Source organism: Battus philenor, unplaced genomic scaffold (genome assembly GCF_028537555.1).
Source record: "Battus philenor isolate CCGP_79_NKW_IND1 unplaced genomic scaffold, ilBatPhil1.0.hap1 SCAF_21, whole genome shotgun sequence".
NCBI lineage: Eukaryota > Metazoa > Arthropoda > Insecta > Lepidoptera > Papilionidae > Battus > Battus philenor.
This window is the reverse complement of record NW_027181684.1, coordinates 669,565-695,501: the sequence shown is the minus strand read 5'-3', so window position 1 is coordinate 695,501 and position 25,937 is coordinate 669,565. Positions and strand designations below refer to the sequence as shown.

General features: G+C 34.4%; 1 protein-coding gene across 1 annotated transcript; it reads right to left on the bottom strand.

Moving 5' to 3' along the window:
• Positions 1–411: 411 nt before the first annotated feature.
• LOC137923151 (cytochrome P450 6k1-like) lies at positions 412–25,360 on the bottom strand. The gene is made up of 10 exons (XM_068766300.1): positions 25,188–25,360; positions 17,860–18,018; positions 15,626–15,826; positions 14,313–14,465; positions 13,318–13,502; positions 11,303–11,457; positions 6,948–7,066; positions 5,514–5,613; positions 4,265–4,513; positions 412–3,022 (listed from the first exon to the last, which is right to left on the bottom strand). Exons 2-10 carry the CDS (start codon positions 18,016–18,018, stop codon positions 2,847–2,849), a joined length of 1,497 nt encoding a protein of 498 aa, XP_068622401.1. The 5' UTR covers positions 25,188–25,360; the 3' UTR covers positions 412–2,846.
• Between the last annotated feature and the right edge of the window lie 577 nt (positions 25,361–25,937).

Sequence of the window (25,937 nt, the reverse complement as noted above, 5' to 3'; positions counted from 1 at the left end):
TAAGAACTTTAATTTTTTTTGCAAAACAACGTTTGTGGGATCAGCTAGTATATATATATATATATATATTTAACCCTTAACTGCTCGCATGGGGTCAACGCACTTTCGCGTTTCGAAAAATTGCCTTTGCAACGGTTGGAACCTCCCCGCGCGCCCGCTAGCCTCTTAATATGCCCTAAAGTACATACTTTAGTACCGTTTAGGCCGCAGCAGGCGAAGGTCACGCCGCTGTTCTCTCGAGCCGTGACCCCATGCGAGTATATACGTAACTTTTTTGAGAAAGGTAAGTTTTTTATGTTCTATTGATATAACTTTGAATGAAATATTATAGGTGAATGATAATTTCTATCGTTTTACTGGTTTAGAATTTTTTTTTTGTATTTTTCGTACAAATATATTACTTACATAGGTCTTTTTTTATTCCTCAGTTATCAAACATGGATGCAAGAGACGAGCGTATTGCGCATTGGCTACTGGATGTACCTGATGAAGAACAGGATGTTGGGGATTCGGATTCAGAGTCGGAAGCAGAGGAAGTCCTTCATAGTGAACACGACACAGCTAGTGAAATTGAGGAAATTTCAAACGAATTGCCGAACTACGACGAAGATGACTCTACAAATCAAAGTGACAATTTTTATATTTCGAGACATAATGACAGAAATGGCCCTAAACATAAACGTAATAAGGAGCCGCTCTCAAATACAGTTAGAACCCGTGCACATAACATCATATTGCATTTGCCGAGTGTCAAACAAGCGGCAAAGTGGGCAAAGAGTCCAATAGAATGCTTCAGTTTATTTTTTACCGAAGATATTATAAATTTACTGGTTACGAATACAAATAAATACATTGAAGAAATCAAAGGCCAATTTCAAAGAGACCGAGATGCAAAGAGTACAGATGTTGAAGAAATGAAAGCGTTATTAGGTTTGTTGATAATGGCTGGGTTACTGAGAGCGTCGCATCTAAACTACATAGATCTATGGGCAATTGATGGTAGTGGCATTGAGATGTTTCACCTAACTATGAACTCTCAGAGATTTCTTTTTTTGTTACGTGTGCTTCGGTTTGACGACAAAGCAACTCGATCTGAGCGTCAAAAGATTGACAATTTAGCCCCTATACGTGAGCTATGCGATATGTTGCAAACAAAATATAAAGAAGCTTATATACCGAGTGAGAATGTAACAATTGACGAACAGCTAATTGCATTCCGTGGTCGATTCAAAGGCAAAGTATATATGCCAAATAAGCCGAATAAATACGGAATAAAAATCCAGGCCCTGGTGGATTCAAAAACTTTTTATTTGTTTGGGTTTGAAGTTTATTCTGGCAAACAACCAGTAGGATCTTACCAGGTCTCTAATAGCCCAAGCGACATAGTAAAACGTCTTGTACAACCAATTAAAGGTAGTGGCCGAAATATTACCACAGATAATTCGTATACAAGTGTACAACTTGACCAATTGTGTGGGACATATAATGTTGGAAGGAGAACCAAACGTTGGCCATTAGCATTGTTTTTTCATTTTTTGAATGTTACATGCATAAATGCATTGGTTGTTCACAAAGCGAACACAAATAATGTACGTACTCACGTAAGGCGTGTATTCTTGCGACAACTTGCAACGGAACTTGTTGAAAGTCATCAAAAACGTCGAACCAACGTCAGCGCAACTCCAAAAATAGTAAAAAAGCGGCTATTGGAAGTACATGATTTAGAAACCCCACTTGCTCCATCTACCACTAAACGTGGGCGGTGCTATAATTGCCCGAGAAAGAGTGACAGGAAAGTATCCACAAAATGCAGTAAATGCAAAAAGTTTTTGTGTAATGAGCACTTCGTTGTTTACTGCCAAAACTGCAACAACGATGATTGCAATAGTTCCTAAATATTCATGAAATTTTAATGCATGATCTCATGTTGTGCCAAAAATGTTCATTATTGTAGAAGTTTATATTTTAGTTATTTTTATGCCTTAGAAGATTGTATTTTAAGTTGTGGTTTTTATGTGTTATAGATTGAATAAAGTACTTTCATAATTACTATTCGCTTGTTTCATTAAAAAAAGGAATCATCAAATTTCATCCATACAAATTAGGGTCACCGCGGACCCCGTGCAAGCAGTTCAGCGATTTTATTCGTGCGAGTAGTATAGAGTTCCAATATATATATGTATATTTTTGAATTCTATAGTTTCTGCAGACGTCGACAGATGGCGCTAATATTTTCAGCATAAACTTATTAAAGGGTCACCGCGCGGTGCAATCGACATTAACAAAGAAGACTCGACAACGACACCATATTTACACACACACATACACATACACACACACACACACACATCTATATATACATATCGTGTCGTTGTGTATGTGTGTGTGTACATGTACAGTAATAATATGATAATCATTAACATAAAGGAAGGAAGGAAAGGACCACAGCATCCAGTCTTGTGTCATATATATTTGTATGTTATGTTTTAGTTGTAAATAATTTTGTTTTTCAGTTTACAACGGCATATATGCCGTTTATGCCTTTATGTTGAACATGCTATATTATGTCAACATCACTAACACAAGTTTGGTGATGAAGTAAAGATGGTAGATGTAGGCCACTTCCATTTTACAAAAGGAAGGGGTCCAGGTCCATGATGATAAAGAACATGAATATATAGTGGAACTTGTTGTAATAGAGTATTTATTGTAGAGGGTTTAGAGAGAAGGAGGAAGAGAGGTTGTTTGATGTGGGTAGGGCAAGATCAGTCAGCGTTGCGATCTTCGAGGAAGGGGAGACATCGCAGGGGGCGTCAATCTGCTAATATGACGATGAACACGAGTTATCATGTACATCTAGGCACGAATTTCACTTGAATCTCCTCGCCAGGCGCCAACAGCAGTCCTCGCTTTTCAATCGATATATCCGATGGCGGTTTCGAATCAGGCATTGGGACGATCTTATATGTAAGAATAATCTTAGATAGACCGGTGAGGAAATTCTGTGATGCGAAACGACGTCCTGAAAAGAGGTTTTTGTTTAGTAATCATAATCTAGAAATTTATTTCACCTACAAGCCGGTGGACGTGGAAAAGGTAACCCCCCCACTGGATGTTATAGTTGAGGGAAGTCACTGGTTTTGGGCAGTGCTAGATATAGTGGTGATCATTGATCCTGTCATGATGATGATAGAGTTACAGCAATGCTTATATATCTACCTGTTCTTTCGCTGTGTTAACTGCACCATGATGTGATCACCAGGAAGTCGCTGAATTTAGGCAGTGTTAGGTCGACCTTTGCTACCTTTGGAAAAGATCTATGCCCAGCAGTGGTCATACGTCAGCTGACATGACAATAATGATTTATTCTCAAAGTTTACACATACATCCTAATTTCAATTTCAATTTTGTTAATATGTACTGAATTTCCATTGCACACTAAAATTATTTTTTTTCGTTATAAAATAAATCGTTTACGTTTAATAAATACTTCTTTTGTTAGTGTTTTTTTGGTGTACGTATTTTTTACACTATTCTTTGCAGGTTTTTCTAAGGAATGTATCTACCGTGTAAATAAAGAGTTTGGTGAACACTGCAAGTCATATTTTATCCCTTTGCACATTTGAATAAACAAGTCTCGACATGTTGTACTAAATATCGAATAGACAAGATTTTACAAGTTGCTTAGTTTATTAAAATATTATCTGCCTACATTGATGGGTAAAGTGATGTCACCATTAAATTCTAAGTAAAAAAAGGACCAATATTTAGCCACTTCCGCACATGCAGTGGTAGTTGTGCAACAAAGCGCACGGCCTGCCAGCCCGCTGATAAATGCGTATGCGGCAAACAATGCGAATCACACAACCGCCACCGCCAAATTACTCGACACGTGTTTCACCCCTCCACGGGGCATCTTCAGGAGTTATGTTACACCGATTAGTGTCACACACTATTCGGTTTAACATAAATTAGAATTATATATAAATTACAACATAGTCAAGTCTAAGTTTGGAGAAGGCTGACGATTGGCAAGGAACTTAAATCCATGAACTTAATGATGATAATGACGGTGATAATAACATCATTCAACACTCAAGCCCACAATAAGCACTGTACAGTTTTTCGGCGATCATCTTAAACAATTGTTTTTAATAGTTTAAACAACTTTGAAAGCCGTATTAAAACAAAGCAATTTACTTTGTGGGATTCTTATTGTATCAAAAAATTAATTGTCGAATAATAAAAATAGAAATATTATTACCTATACAATTTCTAGGACCTTCACCAAATGGCATATAAGTGTAAGGTTGAATATTACTCTCGTTTTCAGGTAAAAATCTTTCAGGTTTGAACTTCGTAGGTTCTGGAAATAGATCTGGATCGTAATGCATGCCGTACGCATTGATGTAGACAGGTGTTCCAGCTGTGATCATTAAGTTGTCATCAATCCAGTAGTCATGCGCAGCCACCCTGTCCAACCACCCCATTGAGGCGTACATTCTTAGAGTCTCTGAAATTAAAACTTCGTATTAATAAATTTCCGTAATGCCTTCAATATTACAGTTTAAACAATTTTATAATAAAAATATTTATTTTACTGTCAATCAACGAAGTCACGCCATTTATACAGGTGTTCCATGATTAATGGATTATCTTCAAGTGCCTAATAGTGAAGCGATTTAGAAAAAATTAAAAATAAAAGCTATTAAAATTGAAAACAATTGCAATTCGCACTGAAACAATTTATTGCATTTTAAATAAAAAAAATTTTTAAATAAAATCTAGTATAGTAAGTTTTCTAATATTTATTTAGGATCCTATTGCAAAAGCATATGAATTAAGAAAATCCCAAAAACGTTGGAAAAGAACGACAGAATCTTGCACACGAGCACTGGCAGGACTTAGAAAGAATGAAAAGGAAGAAGGAAGAAGGAATTAAAAATAGGAATAAGAAAGAGTCAACTAAAATAGATACAACAGTAAACCAAACTTCTTCTATTTTGGGAACAGATGAAAAACACATAAGAATATTAAAAATACAGAAATAATATAATAATAAAGGTAGATGAAGTAGTATGTGGTAAAGTAGACATAAAAGCCGTAAGGCTTTCCACACTAGTATGTAAAGCAGATAAATAGATAAACGATGTAAAAATAAAAGTAGTTTAATATAATTATTAAATAATAAGAAATTAGATTTGACTAGAATACACTAAGATAAAAATGTAAAACTATAAGACTAGAGCCAATAAACGTATTAGGAAAATGAGAAATAGTGTAGCAAATAATGAAAACAAAAATCACACTGAAACAATTATTAATCCTATGTTGCAAAAAATCTTTCGCAATTTAAGGTAAAGATGTGAAGTCGTGATTTAAAAGTTTTTTAACTCTATGAAGTTGTGTTTTATATACATAAAATTATTTTTGCTTTTAGTACGTTTAATGAGTATCATCTTGAGAAAATTAGTAATGTTTTTTTTTGGACATACGTCTAATTTGCATCATACCTTTTAAAACACAATTTAGGTGTATCAAATCATTCAATGAGTTAAAATCTTCCAGGCCTTTCTTCAATTGAACTTCTCTCAGCTCATTATAAAGCTTCTCCTGAAAAATATAACAAAAGTTAAGTGATAACTTCAGAAGTTGGTGGTGTTTAAGGAGACCTAAACTATCCGTGGGATTTATGTTCACTAGTGGACAGACTTCTCTAACCTGCCTATTGGCAAGTTCGCAGTTACTCAACTAGATATGGAGAGGATTTTACACAGGATTTATTTGCAAGATCAAATCAATGGAGATATTCGTTTATAAATGAAATTAACCGACAGTTCTTCCTGGATGCCGTCAAAGCCTATTGAGTCCTACGTCGAATCAAAATAGGCATGAGACTGGTTAAAATTTTTTCGGGGCACGCGGAATTCTCCGAGTACCTTTACAGGTTTAAGCTCTAGGAGATTCCCTTCTACATCTAAGACTCGAACGTGGACCAGACTGTGGTGTATATGATCACCAGCTTTTTCGTCTTCAGGTTGTTAAGAATGGAACGCCAGTCTCGGCTAGCAGAGAGAATAGAGGACAACATCGCCGCATTGATAAGAAATGAGGATCATCGACAGATTTTACTAGATTTCTGTTAAAAGTAAAAATAGTATAGAAATAAAAATATAATGGAATCAGGCATTATTTAGCGGAAGTCCTAAGTAAGAAAAGGACCAATATATAGCCACAGCAATTTTAAACACTGTGTGTGTTTGGCACTTATCGGTGTGATATAACTCCTCAAAATGCCCTGTGGAGGTGTGAAACACGTGTTGAGTGATTTAACGGTGGCAGTTGTGTAATTCGCATTGTTTGCCGCATACGCATTTATCAGCGGGCTGGCGGGCGGTGCACTTTGTTGCACGACTACCACTGCATGTGCGGAAGTGGCTAAATATTGGTCCTTTTCTTACTAAGAAATAAGAATTAACATAAAAAATCAAACTAAATATATAAAAACCAAGGAAACAAGTTAATCAAATGAATAAATGTAAGTTTAGAATCCAGGGGAGAAGGCGAATAAAGTGAAACGATGTACGTATGGGAAGAAATGAAAGGTAATGTGAAGTGAAAAGGGAACGAATGGTAGACATAAAGAAGTATGCAAAACAAGAGTACCTGAAACAAATATAAATGTAAAAAAGAAGTCTGCCAATAAAAAAAAAACAAGAAAAATCATCTACACGGCCCAGTGGATTGTCAAATTGAAATGAATATGGACATACGGCAAATAAATTACGTGAATAATTATTTGTCGTGAATTATTGTCTACTATCAAGAATTGTATTAATGTTTTTGTAAGGAAAAAAAATAGTTAAATCATTACTATTTTAGGTGTATTGTAGTCTAATTTATTAAATACATTGTTTTACAGCGCAGTAGTAATAAAGCATTCTTACTTGAAATTCCGGTAGCAAAGCCAGTTCGTACACACAGAACGCCAGAGCGGATGATGTCGTATCGAAACCGCCTTGCAGGAATATCGCTGCTTGTGCGATTAATATGTCTTCGTCGATTTCTTTAAAAAAATTGTTATATTATACATACATAGGAGAAGTTACATCGAAATATACATGTTTTTTAATTGGCTCAATTTTAAAATCTAATCTTATTCTAAAATCAATAGTTTCGTAACGAATTAGTACATCTCCTTTTTAGCCGATAGAAGCCTATAGCAAGGTATAGGCCTCTTAAAAAGATCGCAACGATGATCGTTCCTGCGTTTCACGTATCCTGTGACTTCCTGCAACTTAAACTATGTCGTCGTCTAGCGGAAGATCTAACTACGCCACCTCCTATAGGGGGATGAGTAGAAACACTACCCACTATCTAACATACAAGGTAGAAGTTTTTTAAAAGCGTACTAAGCATTTTGATTCTATATTTCTGATCCAGATAGTCCGAGTATGGAACATGGACCACATGGAATGACCCAGGTCTCTTTAAGTTCAGAGTAAACATGTAATTACTTACTGTGATATAAAGAAGTACCCTACTGTAATATTTTAGGAGCAGAAGTAATGAAGGTGGAGTATAAAGAGACAAGTAAGCCAGGAGAAAGTAAGATATTGTAAAGAGAAATAGACGACGAATGAAAGAAATTGTCAAGAATATAAATAGAGAAAGAGAAATAAAAATAAGTATGTGAAAATATCATTTCATAGAATAAAAAGTACCTGTCCTTCTCAAATTAGGGGTTGACGAGACGTCCCCAATAAAGGAAGCCATTTAAAAAAAGAACAGGTAATTATTGCGTCTGCTTGTGTTATTTATGACCACGTTGACGTTTTAAAACAAGCGAGTTGGTGGTCAAAGGCGGACTAGTAAGTGATAAAAAATGTTACATACATGCATATACGATAGGTTATATTGAAAGATACGATATATATTTTGGAATAGAAAAAATTGTACTAAGTATAAATGATTTATTGTTGTTTTTTTATAGTTCTGTAGGGATATAAACATCTTATGGTTTCAAATACATAGCGACATGTACCTTATGTTCTCGTGTTATTAAAAGATAATTTAAAATGTTTCAAAAACTTTCAATCCATCTCCATGCCGTTTGGACGTGGTGAACACATTTCTTTTATTCTTTTGCGTTCCAACCATATTTATATGGGTACAGGGATTTTTATTTTTCTTATTAATTTATCCCCTTTCCAATTTTATTTCCGTACTCTTCTTTCATGCATCACGTTATCTGTTTTTCTGTTATTTCACTCTGCAATTCTATCTCTCTATATTCCATTGTATTCTATTAATCCATCTTTAATCACGACGCAAAGTGAGGTATTACTTTGCGTCGTGGTTACGTATCAAAAAATACGACGCAAATTGAAACGCCGCAAATAAATTAAGATTTTGCATAGCAAACCATGTAAAGATCGAAGATAGGTTCCAGGGTTACGAAAATACTACTTTATAAAAAGAAAATTGAACAAAGTAAACATTTAAAAAACAAAAATAATATAACTCTGTCAATAAATAAATTGAAAAAATATATACCTTTTTTATAACCAGAAACAACAATTTAAAATTTTAATAGATATATTATTTTCTTTTAAAAAAAAGCACAACACACCACGTAATTGAAACTGAACTCTAAAATAAGCAAAACAAAGTGAAAATAAAACTGTATTAAAATGGCGTTTTTGAAGTAGAAAGAGAATCCCCGAGTTTTAATGACATGGCGCAATTAGAAACGAAGGTGTTGCCATCTTTTGGAAAAAAAATTAAAGACTCTAACCCAAAACAACGCAACCTCGAAAATCAAACGACGCACAGTGAAAAAAAAGTACTAATTAAGCAGCGACGCAATTTAAAAAAAATGCAAAAAGAAACGACGCAAAGCGAGGTATTGGTGTACTGCAGTAAGGTCTATTTACTATTTACAATTTTTTTCAAATTATTGTTTATAATTTTCTCTTATACATATATATCACAATTTTGGTATGGCAGATAATTTTTATTACATTTGGAGAACATATTCAACTCTCGTACTATACAGTCCATATACAAACTATATGTCGATATATTTAGTAAAATTAATCTGACGTTTTTGAACGCAGGCGCTTTGTATTTTTTTATGGTCCCCATTTTTGGGGACCTTTCGTTCCACTCCTATTTATGTGGAACAGCAATTGATTTTCTATATTAAATTTGTCACTTTCCTTTATATTATTTTTGTTCTATTCTTCCATTCCTCATAATATCTATTTTTTTTCTTCTTTCGTTCAATAATTCATTCTTTTTTTCTCTTTCGCCCTTTAAACCTTTTATACATCCTCAATCATTGCAGTTAGGACTAATTACTATTTATAATATCACAGTTCTTTAATTTATCACGATTACTGAGTTTTTATTTCTTACATGTTCACTTTTCCTGATAATTAATTCTGGTTCTCATTTTTTTTGTCTGTTTAGTTTTTTATCACAATTTTTGCCACCAACCTGCAGAACTTGAGGAAGGATTCTTTTCCTTCCGCGCTTAGTTTTCGGGATCGCGAAACTTTCGAAAATTAAAAAATTAAGGACTTGTAGGCTTTTCTGCTCAGTTTACAGTTCTTAGTGCTCTGGCAAGTATAATGCGGGGGTAAAGGTCGGGGAACAATTGTCCAATAATACTTTAATTTGAAACTAATAATATTTATTTTATAAATATTTAGAAAGAAATCTTTTAAGGGTTCATCTAGATGGCGAACAATAGTACGGAAGTATAAATGGCAGTCTGGAGGCCTAGTGGGGCGGTCAGGGTCGGATTGCTCCCGACTGCCACGTAGACCTCGCTTCGAAAATATATACTATACCCTACACTACAGTCAAAACACTATACACTCACACAGGTATAGACCATTTTCGAGTAAACGTTTGCGTTGTAACTGGATTACGATTTACCAGAGTAAAGTTTTCAGCTAATGGACCTTTATTTGCGTGAACTCAATTATGATGATGCTGCACAAAGCCGAAAATGCTTACATACATAAAGTAGTAAGGGATTGCTCATCTGACAGGCAACGCAGAACATTGCAAATGTTATATTAGGTCACCGTCTTCATTAATTTCTAAAAATGTTTTTCTAAATATTTGACAGCACCAACAAATTCTTTTTTAAAAGTTTCTAAGCCAGATAAGTCATCAATTTGTATATCAAATTGTACGTATAAAAATGGCAATAAACCGCCTGTACTACAGACAACGCCAGTAGATGGCGCTAGTAGTCGACTGCCCCGCAGTAGTCTGTCATGAGTGATACTGATAAATCCAATAGATGGCGCTACTAGTCCAAAGCCACAGTATAATTTTACAAGGATTATTGCATACAAGAGCAACACAGTTAAGTCAGGATTAATTACGTATAATAGTCTGAATCCTACGAAGATGTTAATGAGAGATGTACTCATAGCTCCCAATAATAATCGAATATATATGTATATATGCAATACAGTAAGATATATTACGGCTTGAACGTATGTGAATAAAAGGAACGGAACCAAAGTATAGGTGATGAATAAAAGAGGATATAGCAACGGAAATTGTGAAGGATGAGAAAGGAGGAAGAAAATAAAATAGTAACAATGAAAAGATTATTGCTTAATAGTCTCTGTCCCAAATACGATAGGAGAACTAGACGCTCCCTCTAAAAAAAAGACATTTATTAATTATGCAAACATCTAGTATTCTAGTTAAAATTTATATTTATCTAATAAACATTTCTCCATATTTCTTCATATGTTGTAAATAATTTCAACATTGTAGTCAGCTTTTTAACTTATTTATGATTATCATATTTGCCGTACGACATCGAATTTCCTCATAGATTTCCAGAAGGAACGATTAGAATCCACCTGCATCCAATGTCTCTTTATCAAGATCGTGAATAACTAAGTTGAATATGTGGCGTGCTTATCGCGCGCCACTCAAACACCAAGCTCTTCCCCACGTGACCGTCAATCGCATGGCGGCGGCGGCAGTGAAACAGATACATGACAGATGGCGCCACAGTAGACGCAACGAAAATCTGCATCGCGCTGTTGAGAGTCTCCGCGCTCATTATAAGAGCTAGCGGAGGTGCGGTCAACACAGGAAGAAGCAACTGAAGATCAAGAAGCAACCGACGAACAAGAAGCAATCGACGAACGAGATACAACCGACGAACTACCGAAGCACAAGAATCTACCGAAGAACAAGAAGCTACCGTACCACGACCACTCCTACAAATATATTCAGAAATAAATGAAATATTATATATTACCTTTATTTTCTTTATTATAATCCTGTTTAATTTTTCGTAGCATATCGATCACATCATTATGTTCGCTGATGCTGTCGTATCCCCCACGCTGGGCTACGATCTTGTGGTAGACTTGTCTGAAGTAGTCTATAGAACTTTTGGGGAAAAAGCTGAATCTGAAATGAACACAATAAAATGGTCAGGTCATATAGATCAGATGGCCGCTAGGCTTATAAGGTTCTTCGGACAAAGAGTAACACCTCCACTACAAGGCTTACTCTGGAAGTAGGAGGCTTTAATTCAGTCTTATTGGATATCTGTGTAAGAATCCTTTGGTCAGCATTAAACATTCTACGGCTAAAACGATGATCATTTACGGTGATCAACTGTATATGTTAAGAAAATTCCAGAAAATTATTATTAAACTTTGCAAAGCTTCAAGTGCAGCGAAAAACTTCCAGTTTTAAAATTAAAATATTGATTTTGAATACAGAAACTTAAGTTAAAATAATTTCACAGTGTTTTCTTTTGGCGGATATTTCTTTTCACATAAAGAACTATTTTAAAAAATTCCTTTTTAAGTGTTTAAATTAAAAAGAAAAAAAAAAAGAAATTACAAAGTGTTATAGGAACTATTTGTTATTGACATTTATTAATAATGTCTAATTTATTTAGTTAGTAATGTAGATAATTGTTAGTATTAAAATAAACAAATATATATGGTAGTTATAAAAAAACAGACGGATTATCACTGAATAATGTGTAAACTAGGCAAGAAGTTATCTCTATTTCCTAGATTTTACTTTGCGAAATAAGCTGTCGACAAAATAATGTAAACATCCGAGTCCTTTATAAGAAAATTAAATAAAGTACGTGAGGAACATCGGATGGTTACAGTGTCAGTTCCGGGTCAGGCTCCGGGGGAATCGCTGCTCACCAGAGCACCACCTCAGACTCTCCAAGTCCCCAAATCGAGTCTTAGATAAGTAAATAGTACAATAAGAAATATATTCCTGTATTAACATAAAAAAAGACGTCTTGGATTTCTGAAACTTGACTTGAGGCAACATTTAAAAACATTGTATTTGTCATGAGCGATTTACCTTGCCCACTGTCACTTTAAACGAGCAATCCTTCGAGCTGTATCAGTGACATTGGTTCTTATGTGGATAATAATAAATTATTAAATGTCTTACTCAGACATCCATTTCTGACTCACTCGAATCGTAAGTAAGAAAAGGACAAATATTTAGCCACTTTCGCACATGCAGTGGTAGTCGTGCAATAAATTATAAATATATATATATATATAATATTCAATATTTAATTAAATAATAAATATTTAATTTAAAATTTTAAAATAAATTAAATTATTTATAAAAAATTATAATTTATTAACAATATAAATTCTAAAATTTTAAATTATTAACCCTAACCATACTATAATATTTTATTTTAAAGCTTATCCCTTAAAATATTAAATATTTTTTAATAAAAATTTAATTGATAAAAATTATATAAAAAAAATTTAAATTAAATTTTTTTTCTAAAAAATCTAGATATGTATAAAAACGATTAACATTAACTTTTATAATTAATTAACTCTTTCAAATTCGAGAATTTTTTTCATAAATTTTTTATTAATTTACTCTGATACATACAATAAATTAAACGACTACCACTGCATGTGCGGAAGTGGATAAATATTGGTCCTTTTCTTACTTAGGACGGACTTCCGCGAGGTAACGCCTGATTCCATTAAATCACTCGATTCATGTTTACTACTGTCTTTCTACTTCTCTCGTCTTCTTTTCAGTTGAAGAATGCCTACTGCAAGACTGGCTGCTCGCATTCAGCTATTTACAACGACCCATGTCATCAGCTCAGCTAGTGGGGGACCAACGCCGCGGCCCCAACCACCATTAGTCGCACTAGCGATGTAACCTACCCAATGTCACTTGACGAGCAATTCTACGAGCTATCAGTGACTATAGTTCTTATATGGATAAACATAAACGTTTATATCAATCCCTTACCCAAATATGTCGACAAGTTCCGGGAAAAAAAAGATACTGGACCAACACAATCCTCTAAAGAAGCTGTATTTCATGAACTCTCTTGTAACAGTTCTGAGTGCACTATTTCCGGTCAGAGTTGCGTCACTTGCTACGCCGAAGGAGGTTGTACCGATGACGTCAGTGGTAAAATCGCTGAACATTTCCTGTGAAGGTAAACGATAATGTTGTTGATAAAATAATACAACCTTAACTTATCATTAAGTTTTCTATTGAATGCTTTAATAATGCCAATTCATCAGTCTATAAAGCCTTACTTCAAGGCATTGATCTCCCACAAAGATCGGAACTATGACTGGTCTTGGATGCCAACATCCAGTGACCTTCCGCGACCTTCCCTTGGTCGTCAGTTTATGTAATGGTGAACCTACCTAAGTTGCGTCTTCTGTCGTATTACGTCGCCATAACTTAATTGCATCACTAAGCCATCTTTTTATCTTTTTTGTTCTTTATTTGTTAAAAAGTATTTAATTGTTATCAATTAAGTACTATTTGCATATAAAAGGCAATTTAAATTGAAAAATAAAAAAATCAAAAATGTCACGCACCGGCGCGAGACCGGCACTGCGAATGGAATTCTCTCTATGAGTGTCGGGTCTGGTGTTTTTCTCATATGTATTATGAAACGTTCTTTAACTTAAACTCACAAGATATTCAAACGCGCTCTTATCCCAGAAAAGTCACCATTATTGACCATTTTTTTGTAATCGGCTTCACATTTATCACTTTAAAATTAAAAAAAAAGTCAATAAAGTAAAATGTAACTAGAAATTGGACTAGGATTTTATTACTAGTTTTTGTTTAATATTTTTAAAGAAACCCCATATACAGCGACTTCCTCCAATTTCCGACGACTTCCGTCAAATTCTCGCGACTTACGCCAACTTTCGCCGACTTCCCGAAATTTCCCCCGACTGTTTACGGTTTTTTTTTAAATTTAAGTACTTAGTAATTACCCTGAGATTTACGCGTCCTTCTTCTCTCATGTCAGCTTTGATTCGCTCAACCAGTTCGTCGCTTTTGGATAACATAAAAGAATGTAGATGTTTCTGTTTCGCTGCCGTGAACATTCCTGATAGGCGTTTCCTCATTTCAGACCATATCGGATCCTGTAATATTTCAAATGACGATGATTTATATTTATTAATAGTATATAGGAGCAGTTATTAATAGCATTATGTTAAAACAATATTAATGCATCTATGTATAAATTAAACTAACATAAGTAGAACAGAAAAGATTTTTTTTATTTGAGAGTAGCGTTTTCCTTTGCCTTCCTTTCTTGTACTTTGGAACGTAATTTTTTACTCTAGATTTCACTGACACGCAAAGGTCTCGTGTTGCTGCGGTACGAGGAGGATGCCGGAAGAGGCGCAACTTCCTCACCAGATGTGTCTTGGCAAAGTATTAAGGAACTGCGAGTTCTGTAGATCCAACGACCCCTCCAATGGTACAAAACATGACTACCAAGGTGGTTTTAGTGGGTAGAGTTCCCACATCAAGCTTTTTTTTCTCAGTAGAGCATGGTATGTTGTATCCTTTCTGAAGATTCATCCTCATCTCAAAAAAGGCCATACTCGCACATCTCGGAAATTCCGAACTTTAGACGGATTAACTGGTCTAAGTGGCAGTGGACATGACACACAGAAAAGATAGCCGCAGGGACTTTAAAGTTCTGAAGTAGAGTCAACAGACTTGCAAGCCCAGCGTAGGATGTTAAACCGAAGACTATGTAAGCAGACCGCTTATTAGCGGTCGTTTTGGAATACTGTGAAGAAAGCCCATGTCCAGTAGTGGGTATCTACGGCTAATGACGATGATAGCCTCCCTGATAGGCGGCGATGACAAACAGGCGTTCATATCCCTTTGTAAAGAGTTTGCCCAAAGGGCGATAGAAAGAAATAAAACAAACAGAGTATAAAAAGATAAATTGATTAAAAACGTAAATAAAAACAAAACTGTGATAGAAATAATTATAGAATAAGTAATAATGTGTAAAAAAATGTAAAATAAAAATATAAATTAAAAAATTTAAAAAGAAAAAGGGAAGAATGATAGACGAACAGAGCAAAAGGGTAAGAAAGAAGAAATGTGGTATAAAAGAATGGAATGGAAGCAGAGAACGGAAATAAAAAAAATTAAGTAAAAAAAAAATTGCCCAAAAAAGACCCTGTCCCACCACAAGATAGGGGTACGAGAGGCCCCCAATAGCGGGGGTCATAAAAAAAAATAACGATGATAGTGGAACTGGTAATTAAAAAGTACTCACATTAACAGTAAATAAGTTGTTTCCTCCAATGGGATCCTTGGTTCCAGAGCTAAGAAACCTATTTCTGAAGATTGAGAAATCCTTGGCGAGGATTCTGCGTGCTATGTCCGGTGAATTGATGATAAGTCCCGGACGCCAGAACAGCCAAATTCCGACGTAAGGTGAACGGAATTCTTCGTACATTTCACGCATCCATAACGCCTACGAAAAATAAATATACAATCATTTTGATTTATTGTAATTAAAGATTAATTAACACATAGAAGATGTTTTATTATGCTTTAGGACTAATAGCTACCTGGGCATAAGACGGATGACTTTGTTAAGGTCACTGGAAGAAGCTAGATAAGGGTCATTTGCTACAGGTATTGGTATCGAATCAGCTTTTCAAAAAATGCCGATATCTCGAAAGCTTGCAAACATGAAGCCTATACCTATGATAGCTACTGGGGCCATTAGATACATGACCTTGTTAAGGTCGTCTTTGTTAGGATCGTTCGCCGCCAGGTTTGCTTTGGGCGGCCACGTCTCCACTTTGCTTGAGGATTCCATCTAGGGCTTGCCTCGGTATATGATCAGGGTCCCTTCGGAGCGTGTGGCCTATCCAGTTCCATTTGCGGCGTTTGATCTGCTGTCGTGAGGTCTACGTTGGAGATTGGATATATATATATATATATATATATATATATATATACAAAAGAAACAGAGAAAGAAATACAATTAATAAAATAAATAATCATAGGTCTAGTAAATATTTCTTAACCATTTTCTTAAAAATAGGTATTGACTAAGCTTGTATTGCGGTTGTCTCTCTATTAGTGGACGTCGTATACTTTGCTTGATTCGTGGTCACTACTCCAGAACTTTAAGTTCTCAGCTACCAGCATCTAACAGTTCCAAACATGAGGTTAATGATAAGAAAGAGGCTATATAAAGTCCTGTTGGTTTGGATATGTTTGGTTCGGTTCATTCTGGTTGAGTCTCTTTCATACAATTAAACTGTCGAAAGAGACTATCGTGATTCTACAAGGAGGTTCTAATTAGTTTGTTTATACACATTTATCTAATTTGAATTTAATAAATGAAATTTTTGATATAATTGCAATAGGCCCAATAGCTACAAAATTGCAGCGTTGAAGTAAGAACACTTGATATTACTGGCCACTAAGGTTATAATGTTTTTCGTTTTAATTAATTTTCTCGCGTTTGAATTTAAATTTGGAACGGGTTTGAGTTCAGACGCCATGAGTGATTAGACCGCTGTCATTACATTTGGGTCGATTTTGTAAAAAAAATACAAAGCACTGGTTATTTTGCCTTTAAGAAATTAATTCACCTCCACCCGTAACGTGTCTAGGTTAAAGGGAATGTTTATTTATTTGTACTTCATTGTACATAGATAATAACTAAAAATTATATAGAAGCACAAGAGGTCGTCTTATCGCTCGAGGCGATCTCTACCAGACAACCTTTGGATGGAGATGAGAGACATGAATGAGAGGGCAGTTCTGGGTGTACATACAAACATAAATTTATACAAAAATACTTATATATACACACACTCACATAATACCTTTTCCATCTATTTATATATACATCTATATATAACATATAATGTTTTAAATTTAAAAAAAGTTTATTATTTCTTATTCAATTTCTAGTTCTGTCGCAATAACAAAAGTAAATTTTTCCACTAACAACATCATTTAGCCTATGTTAATTTAGAATCCGTGTCACGAATATTTTAACTGATCGTGGCATTTTAAACGAAAATTAATTAATTTTGATGTTATGCCCAGTTATCGACGAGATTACAGAGAGGAGATTATGGAGAGATACAGGACTATTTAATGGAATCAGGCGTTACCTCGCGGAAGTCTATCCTAAGTAAGAAAAGGACCAATATTTAGCCACTTCCGCACATGCAGTGGTAGTCTTGCAATAAAATGCACCGCCCGCCAGCCCGCTGATAAATGCGTATGCGTCAAACAATGCGAATCACACAACCGCCACCAACAAATTACTCAACACGTGTTTCACCCCTCCACGGGGCATCTTCAGGAGTTATGTTACACCGTACAGATACAGGACCACCGAAGTTGGTTCACCTGGGTATCTTTCCATAGATCACCTTGGATTCCTTGGTTGGTTACATTAAACCAACACCAACGCAAGATTGGTTAGTTACGAAAATAAGTTGTTTGTAACAAAGACAATGTATTAGAATTTCTTACAGGATTCTTCTTTTGCAAGAAGGTCAGACTTCCGAACAGCGGATGCGGAGGATTATGCGGAACATTTCTTTCTTCCCAGTACCGTTTCACTTTGTACCAGCGTATCACCACCCACGCCACCAGCAGAACAATCGCCGTCGAAAGCAACGGTATTAGCATCTGGAACAATTATAAAACATTCATTTAAAAACAACTAAAGCTATGATTTTTTTCATATAATAAATGTCTTATTTTTATTACGTTCATGGGTACAAAGATGTCCACGGTTGGACATGGAACTGCTTCATAGATTTACAATAGGACAGGAAGCGGCCAGTAATAATTTTTGACAACTAACAAGATTCTCTGTATATCTTCTATGCTGCTTTGTTAATAAAATTATACAAACAGACGTGATAAACATTGTTTACATTTATGTCATTAGATACAAAGCCATTGTTTACACAAGTAATGATAAAATTATCTCTAATGTGAATGGACAGTAATATTATTTTGGTGTTTTATTTAAAATATCCGAAAGAATTTCGCTATCTTGTTGTTTTTTCGGTGTGTTCAGCGCAATTTGCCGATTAGATAGCCTATGTTGGTTTGTCTAGTTCTGGTGGATATTCTAGAGGAATTCTTAGAAAAATAGTGTGGCTGGCGGACCTAAGTTCGCTATCACATGTGTGGACACCTCGATCACAATTGTAACATCAATGTTATAAAGTACACGTGTACTTACAATTGAGAATGGTCCCCGATGCGTTTCGAAATTAAAATGCGAATTTAAATTATTACCAACTAATCAAATATGATAAGCGGGTTCATGAGTATGGCATAAAGATACCCTTATTAATTTGTTTATTAATTATCTGTTTATGCATTTATTAAGTTGTTTTTAGTTGTTGATTGAATAATTTAATGCGATCTATCTTATGTTTATGTCACAATTAATAAAGGTCATGTTTTCTTATCTTAGTTAGCATAAGTGTGACATTGCCTTAACTGCAAGTAATACAGGAACCAGAAGTTCAAGAATCTTGTAGTGTCAGGGAAACTTTTTTTTTTGGCTGATGAAATATTACCAGTGCACAAATATATAAGAACTTCTTTCTTAGTGTATATTTGTGACTGGCCGAAATACTATTTCAAAATTCATCTCACAGCTAGCTACAGATTTCAAATCGCAGTACGAATTTTAATTAGGAAGAGTAATAAAAAAAGTTACCTGTCTGTAGTGGTATATATAGAATTATATTTTACAACATTGACTAGAGCATGGTTGCACAGACTTATTAAGACTAGGGGCCACTCGGGCAAATCATGAACTGATGGCGGGCCGGCCGCCAGAAGTATAGGTAATTAAATTTTTTTTGGTTTTATTCTGGAATAGAATTCTATATTTTTCGAATGTACAAGAGTATTATTTTTGTTGTAGGCGGGCCACCAGTATTCGACCGGCGGGCCGCGGTCTGTGCATCCATGGACTAGAGAGTTGATATCAAAAATTTCCCGAAAGACGGGGAATTTTTTCACAGCTGATAACACAGATCAATGTGATATATTCTCTATGATTGTATTATGAAGAGTGAAATTTTGTATTGGATTTTATCTCATTTCGATTCACGTCGCCTCGCGGGCACCGGAGCGAAGTGGAACGGAACTCTCATTATTGCGCCATGCCGTTGGGACTCTGGATCCGATGCGATTTAAAATTTACCTGCCATATTTTGCATGAGCTAGATGAAACTTTTTAAGACTATCCCTACCTAAATATGATGCGTCTCTATTTGTTTCCGAGGGAAAATCTTCCAGGACCTACTAGAGAGTCGCATTCAACATAGAATACAAAGGATATTAATTATTAAGAGTTCGGAAGTTCGGAATTTTTCTGCGAGAAGGAATCAGAAATAGGAAGATCCTCAGGAGAACCAAGATGACATGGAACCAAGAACTGTTTGTCTGAAGTGGCAGTGGGAGGGACTCATCGCTTGTGTAAACGATGGCCATTAAAACCGAAAGAGTTCTAGAGTGATGACCACTAGCAGGAAGACGCGGCGTTGGTAGACTCTCACTAGGTGAACAGATAACAAAATCGGCTGAAAAGAAGAAGAATAATATGTTTGCTACAGCGGAAATAGGTCACACACTTCACTAAACTTTACATAGTCCAGGGGATTGGCAAGTTGAAATAGCAGTGGGCAGACCTGAAGGTTCTAGATTGGAGATGTTCAAGGTCCAAGGCAGACAACCTTGTTAAGGTCAAAAGACGCTGGGCATTGACCACTTCGAGTTGGTCGTGACTTATGTTCTATATTTAATGGGATCAGGCGTCACCTCGCGGAAGTCCATCATAAGTAAGATAAGGACCAATATTTAGCCACTTCCAGCCCGCTGATAAATGCGCATGCGCAGAGATCTCTGTGCTTGGCACTAATCGGTGTAGCATAACTCCTGAAGATGCCCCGTGGAGGGGTGAAACACGTGTTGAGTAATTTGGCGGTGGCGGTTGTGTGATTCGCATTGTTTGCCGCATACGCATTTATCAGCGGGCTGGCGGGCGGTATTTTATTGCACGACTACCACTGCATATGCAGAAGTGGCTAAATATTGGTCCTTTTCTTACTTGTAACTTATGTTTAGCTGTGGCCTTCTTGCGGCTGATGATTAAGATGTCTTCGAGACGCAACATGAAATCAATTAAAAGTTACTAGAATTTACATCGCTGCCGTTTTGTACAAAACTATTAATAAATAATGTGTTGGTTTAGCCAATATTTTTGAACATTTCCTCAAAGTTTCATATTTAAATACGAGATAAAAGACACATGTCATGTTAAATTTAGACAAAAAGAATATCAAGTTCTTATTTTTTTTTATTATTTAGAAATATTTCTCAATGAGTTTGACATGTTCTCAAATCATTTTATTACCGGAGAGTGTGAATTGGTTTAAAAACTGGTTATTTGATTAAAGAATTTTTTTGTAATGTTTTATAAATAAATTTAATTTATTCTGATATTATTATCACCCATCTACATTTTAACATCACAAAAAATTGAACAAGTTTTGGTGCGGAATTACGAAAACAAAATTAAAATTCATATAAGAATAAGACGTTCCAAATTTAAATACGTTTTTTTTGTTCTAACAATGTTTATGTCAGATGGCCAAAAATATATTACTTGATTTTTTAAATTTAGTTTCGATGAAATAGATTTCTATATTTAAACGGTTGATTTAATAATCTTGATTTATATGTATGTTTAAATACCACAGATAACGTAAGTATATAACAAATAGTGCTCTGATGGCACATTCGTCATCTCATATCAGATGGATCGACGACATTGTGAAGATCGCAAAAAGTCATCGTGGCAATTTTTGCGGGAGGCCTATGTCTTGCAGTAACGAAGCCAGGACGATGACAATTTGGAAACCCTTTTAGGATCTGAGAATATATACGGGCGGTGACCAAAAGGCCTTAGCATGCCCTGGTTCGACCACTGTCAATACCACAATATCTAAAGGAATATACACCGCTCAAGATCGGCAAAGGTAGTGTACGATAAACTTTTCAAAAAGGGCCACATCTTACAGTAAAGAGAGATAGTACGTAAAGGTAGAATTAGATGATGCTACACCGAAGATGTTAAATTAAATAAATACATTTAAAAAACTTTTAAGTTAAACGGTTTTTTGATACCCATAGTGTGGTGGTTGTGGAAAAATATGTACCTAGTCCGCCATATTGGAACGGCGTCCATCTTGAATTTTAAATTTTGACATAATCATCGTGTTTTACTAGTGTAGCCCTTTCATTTGATACCCATATTGAGGGGGTTAAGGAAAAATATGTAATCCACCATTTTGTATCGGCGGCCATCTTAGATTTATAATGTTATTGATTTAATTATATTGTATTGTCATCTAAATTAAATGTGTGTACCAAATTTCATATCAATCTGACAACGGGAAGGTGCTTAAATTTCAATTTCTAATTTTGACTTAAATAAACAAATTCCGTACGGGTCGAACTAAATAAAGCAGTTTAAAATATGTCACTTGACTTCTAAAAAGAGGTCTTAATAACGTTAAAAATATATTATTATCGTTTACGTTTACAGCGGGCCGAAATTCAGCAGGTAGACGTGAAATTGTTCGCGCATTCACATCAATATTCATGGCCGACTCTCCGTCGTTCGCGACGAATGATGACCGTAAATTTGTCACATGCACTCGGTCGCATGACGTAAAGCGTTTGTGTGCACTGTTTGAATACATTAAGGGCATTTGAATGCATTACGGGTATTTGAATACGTTAATAATATTTGAACACATTACAGTTATTTGGATTAATAGCTTTTTTTATGAGGCCTCCGCTATTGGGACCTCTCCTTCCATCCCTATTTTGTCGGGAACAGGGTTTTTTATTGCACGACTACCACTGCATGTGCGGAAGTGGCTAAATATTGGTCCTTTTCTTACTTAGGGTTTTTTATTTGTTAACAATTTTTTCACATGAATTTTTTATTTTCGTCCTCGTCTTCCATAGTTCACAATATCTTTTTTTTCTTCCTTCTATTATTCCATAATACTATCTTCATTTCTCAATAATTCCATTCCTTTCATCCATCCTCAAACACTTCAGTTGTTTTTTCTATTACAGTATCACAGGTTTATTTAGTTTATTTATTTTTCTCATGTACATCTTAATAAGATTAAATATATAATAAGACTTACAATATTTTATGTTTAACTATGTTTTATTCCTAATTACATATTGTGCAAATTTCCTGAAGAATTTAAGGACGGATTCTATTGCATCCTTTTCCGGATTAATAGCTTGTTGTTGATCGTATAATGTTTTTTGCAATTTAAAACATTTTTTCTTCATCTAAAGTCACTTTACGTACATAGCTTTCCGGAATTGGCCACTAGTTCAACTAAGGTGCCGCATATTAATAGTCCGTTGGCGTTAAAAAAACAATAAATCACACTAAAACACGACCAAGTAACGCGAGCGGACTGTGTAATAAACAGTTGTGTTTCAAAACACGTTTTGATAATTGAATTTCTAGTTACGAACAAGTTAACTGGTTGGTTGACTGCAATATTTAAGTATTTTTTTCTTCCATATTCCTCAGACATTAGCATTTGAATCAGTGCCTAATGTTTAACAATTAAGTGGAAAATTTTCGATTACTATTGGCTCACGTTTCTGCATGTCACATGTGTGTTTACCTTTGTGTGCCCCGTGGAGGGGTAAAACACGTGTTGAGTGGTTTAACGGTGGCAGTTGTGTAATTCGCATTGTTTGCCGCATGCGCATTTATCAGCGGGCTTGCGGGCGTTGCACTTTGTTGCACGACTACCACTGCATGTGGGGAAATGGCTAATTATTAGTCCTTTTCTTACTTAGGATGGACTTCCGCAAGGTAACGCCTGATTCCATTGAATATTTAAATGACAAGACTCCTTGGTGGTGATATCGCTTAATTATTTTGAATTTATTTAGGCTATATCTGATAGAGTATGTGTATAAATCTGTTTTGTTAAACTATTCAAAGATGTGTTTGTTGTAAAGTTTCTTCCTGCTTCTTCTTCTCAAAATCTTGCAGAGTAGAGTCAAAATATAAAATAGATTTTAAAAAAGTTGACGATCAAGAAGAGTTCTGTTAAAAATTTCAATATTGAATAAATGAATTCTATCTTTTGTCGATGAATGCGCGCATCCCAAGAGCAGTCATCGTGGCGATGTTTTAGAGAGGGATCTATGATTTGTGATGATCTATCGGCTGATATGGTGATGATAAAACTACTACCTATTTCAAGGACGATTTTACAATCTCTCTCTCTCTATGAATTTGGTATCCATAATTCAAAATGTTTATAGCAGGATCCAATTACAGAGTAAAAGAATTTTGAAATAATAATAATAAAGAAATTAATTGATTTAATACTGAATTATAGATAAAATTTATAATTTTTCAAAGTAATACATTCACCTTTTGAAAGCGTTTACATCTATTTTAGAACAGCCTGTGTAGTACAAATAATAAATATATTTTTGTACATTTATTCACATTACTATTCACTTCGTATATATGAGAATGTCAGAGGAACTCAATGATGATTCGAGATGCTGGTAGAATATCTATGGGAAGTCATAAAAACGGTATGTTCTAAAGTAGCAATTATGATGATATACATAAAATAATTTCATTTAAATATATACAGGAGACATATATACAGCATGTTCTAATTTAGCAATAACGATGATAAAGACAAAATTAATTTATTTTAAACTATAGGGAAGGCAAATATACAGCATGTTCTAAAGTAGCAATTATGATGATATACATAAAATAATTGTTATTTACATGTATGAGGGAGACTTATATACAGCATGTTCTAATTTAGCAATAACGGTAATAAAGACAAAATTAATTTATTTTAAACTATGAGGGGAGGCCTATATACAGCATGTTCTAAAGTAGCAATTATGATGATATACATAAAATTATTTTATTTACATGTATGAGGGAGACCTATATACATCATGTTCTAATTTAGCAATAGCGATGATAAAGACAAAATTAATTTATTTTAAACTATGAGGGGAGGCCTATATACAGCATGTTCTAAAGTAGCAATTATGATGATATACATAAAATTATTTTATTTACATGTATGAGGGAGACCTATATACATCATGTTCTAATTTAGCAATAGCGATGATAAAGACAAAATTAATTTATTTTAAACTATGGGGGAGGCATATATACAGTATGTCTTACAGTTGCAATAATGATGATTAAGATACAATTAATTTATTTAAATATATAGAGGAGACCAATATAAAGCATGTTCTACTGTTGTAATATTTATGATAAAGATAAAATTAATTAATTTAAACCAGTGGGGAAATATATATATATATATATATATATATATATATATATATATATACATATATAGATAGATAGATAGATAGTATGTCCTATAGTTGCAATAATGACAATAAAAATACAATGAATTTATTTAAACCTATGGGAAGACATATATACAGTATGTCCTATAGTTGCAATAATGACGATAAAATACAATTAATTTATTTAAATATATAGAGGAGACCTATATACAGCATGTTCTACTGGTGCAATAATTATGATAAAAATCAAATTCATTTATTTAATCTAGAAACTTTCAACTGAACTCTTATTAAAAGTCAACATTTTTTTATTATATTTTATTTATGACTTTGCAAAGTATAAAATTTGATGATGATGTATTTTAAAAGATTGAGAACCTATGTTTCAGATGATCTAGCAATAGTTTACTTACAATGAAGTGTTACTCGAAGAATTGTTAACAGGCTCCCGGGGTGAACTTCTCGTTATAATCACTGAAATAGTTTTGATATTAAATAAATCACTTGCGAGTCGGCGAGGTAAGACCAATTAGACAAATAATCTGAAGATCATTAAAAAGTTATTAAAGACAACTAAACATCGAGATGTCCGAAAATAGAATGGAATCTATATGTCCTTGCAAAACGCGTTATATAGGAAGTACGTTGCGAGCGCAAGACATATGGTGTAACACAGAGTTCCCCAAACTTTTTTGTGTCGTAGACCCCTTGCCATGTTTTTCCGTGTTGGGTAGACCTCCTACTTACCTGATATTGATTTCCTGTAAATTTCTAACTGTAGTGAAATTTAGTGTTAAAAACTTAAATTAAAAACACATGTTAATTTATACATTTATTAATTGTATTTAAATTAAAACTGCTCAAAATAAAATTTTGTATCTGTTATGTAAAATATACGTAATATTAAATAAACATAAAATAAACTATAAATAAAATAACATAAAATATATACTTCACAGTTACTTTTATAATGTAAATGTTTTGATATTATAAGATAGTATGATTTAAGTAAATAGGACCCCCATTTTCATTTCATGGACCCCCAATTTTTGCTGACGTAGACCCCTTGCAGGTTGTCATAGACTCACAGAGGTCGATATAGACCACTTTAGGAATCACTGGTATAACATATACAATAAATGAGATTTTTTTCCTGTCCAAAT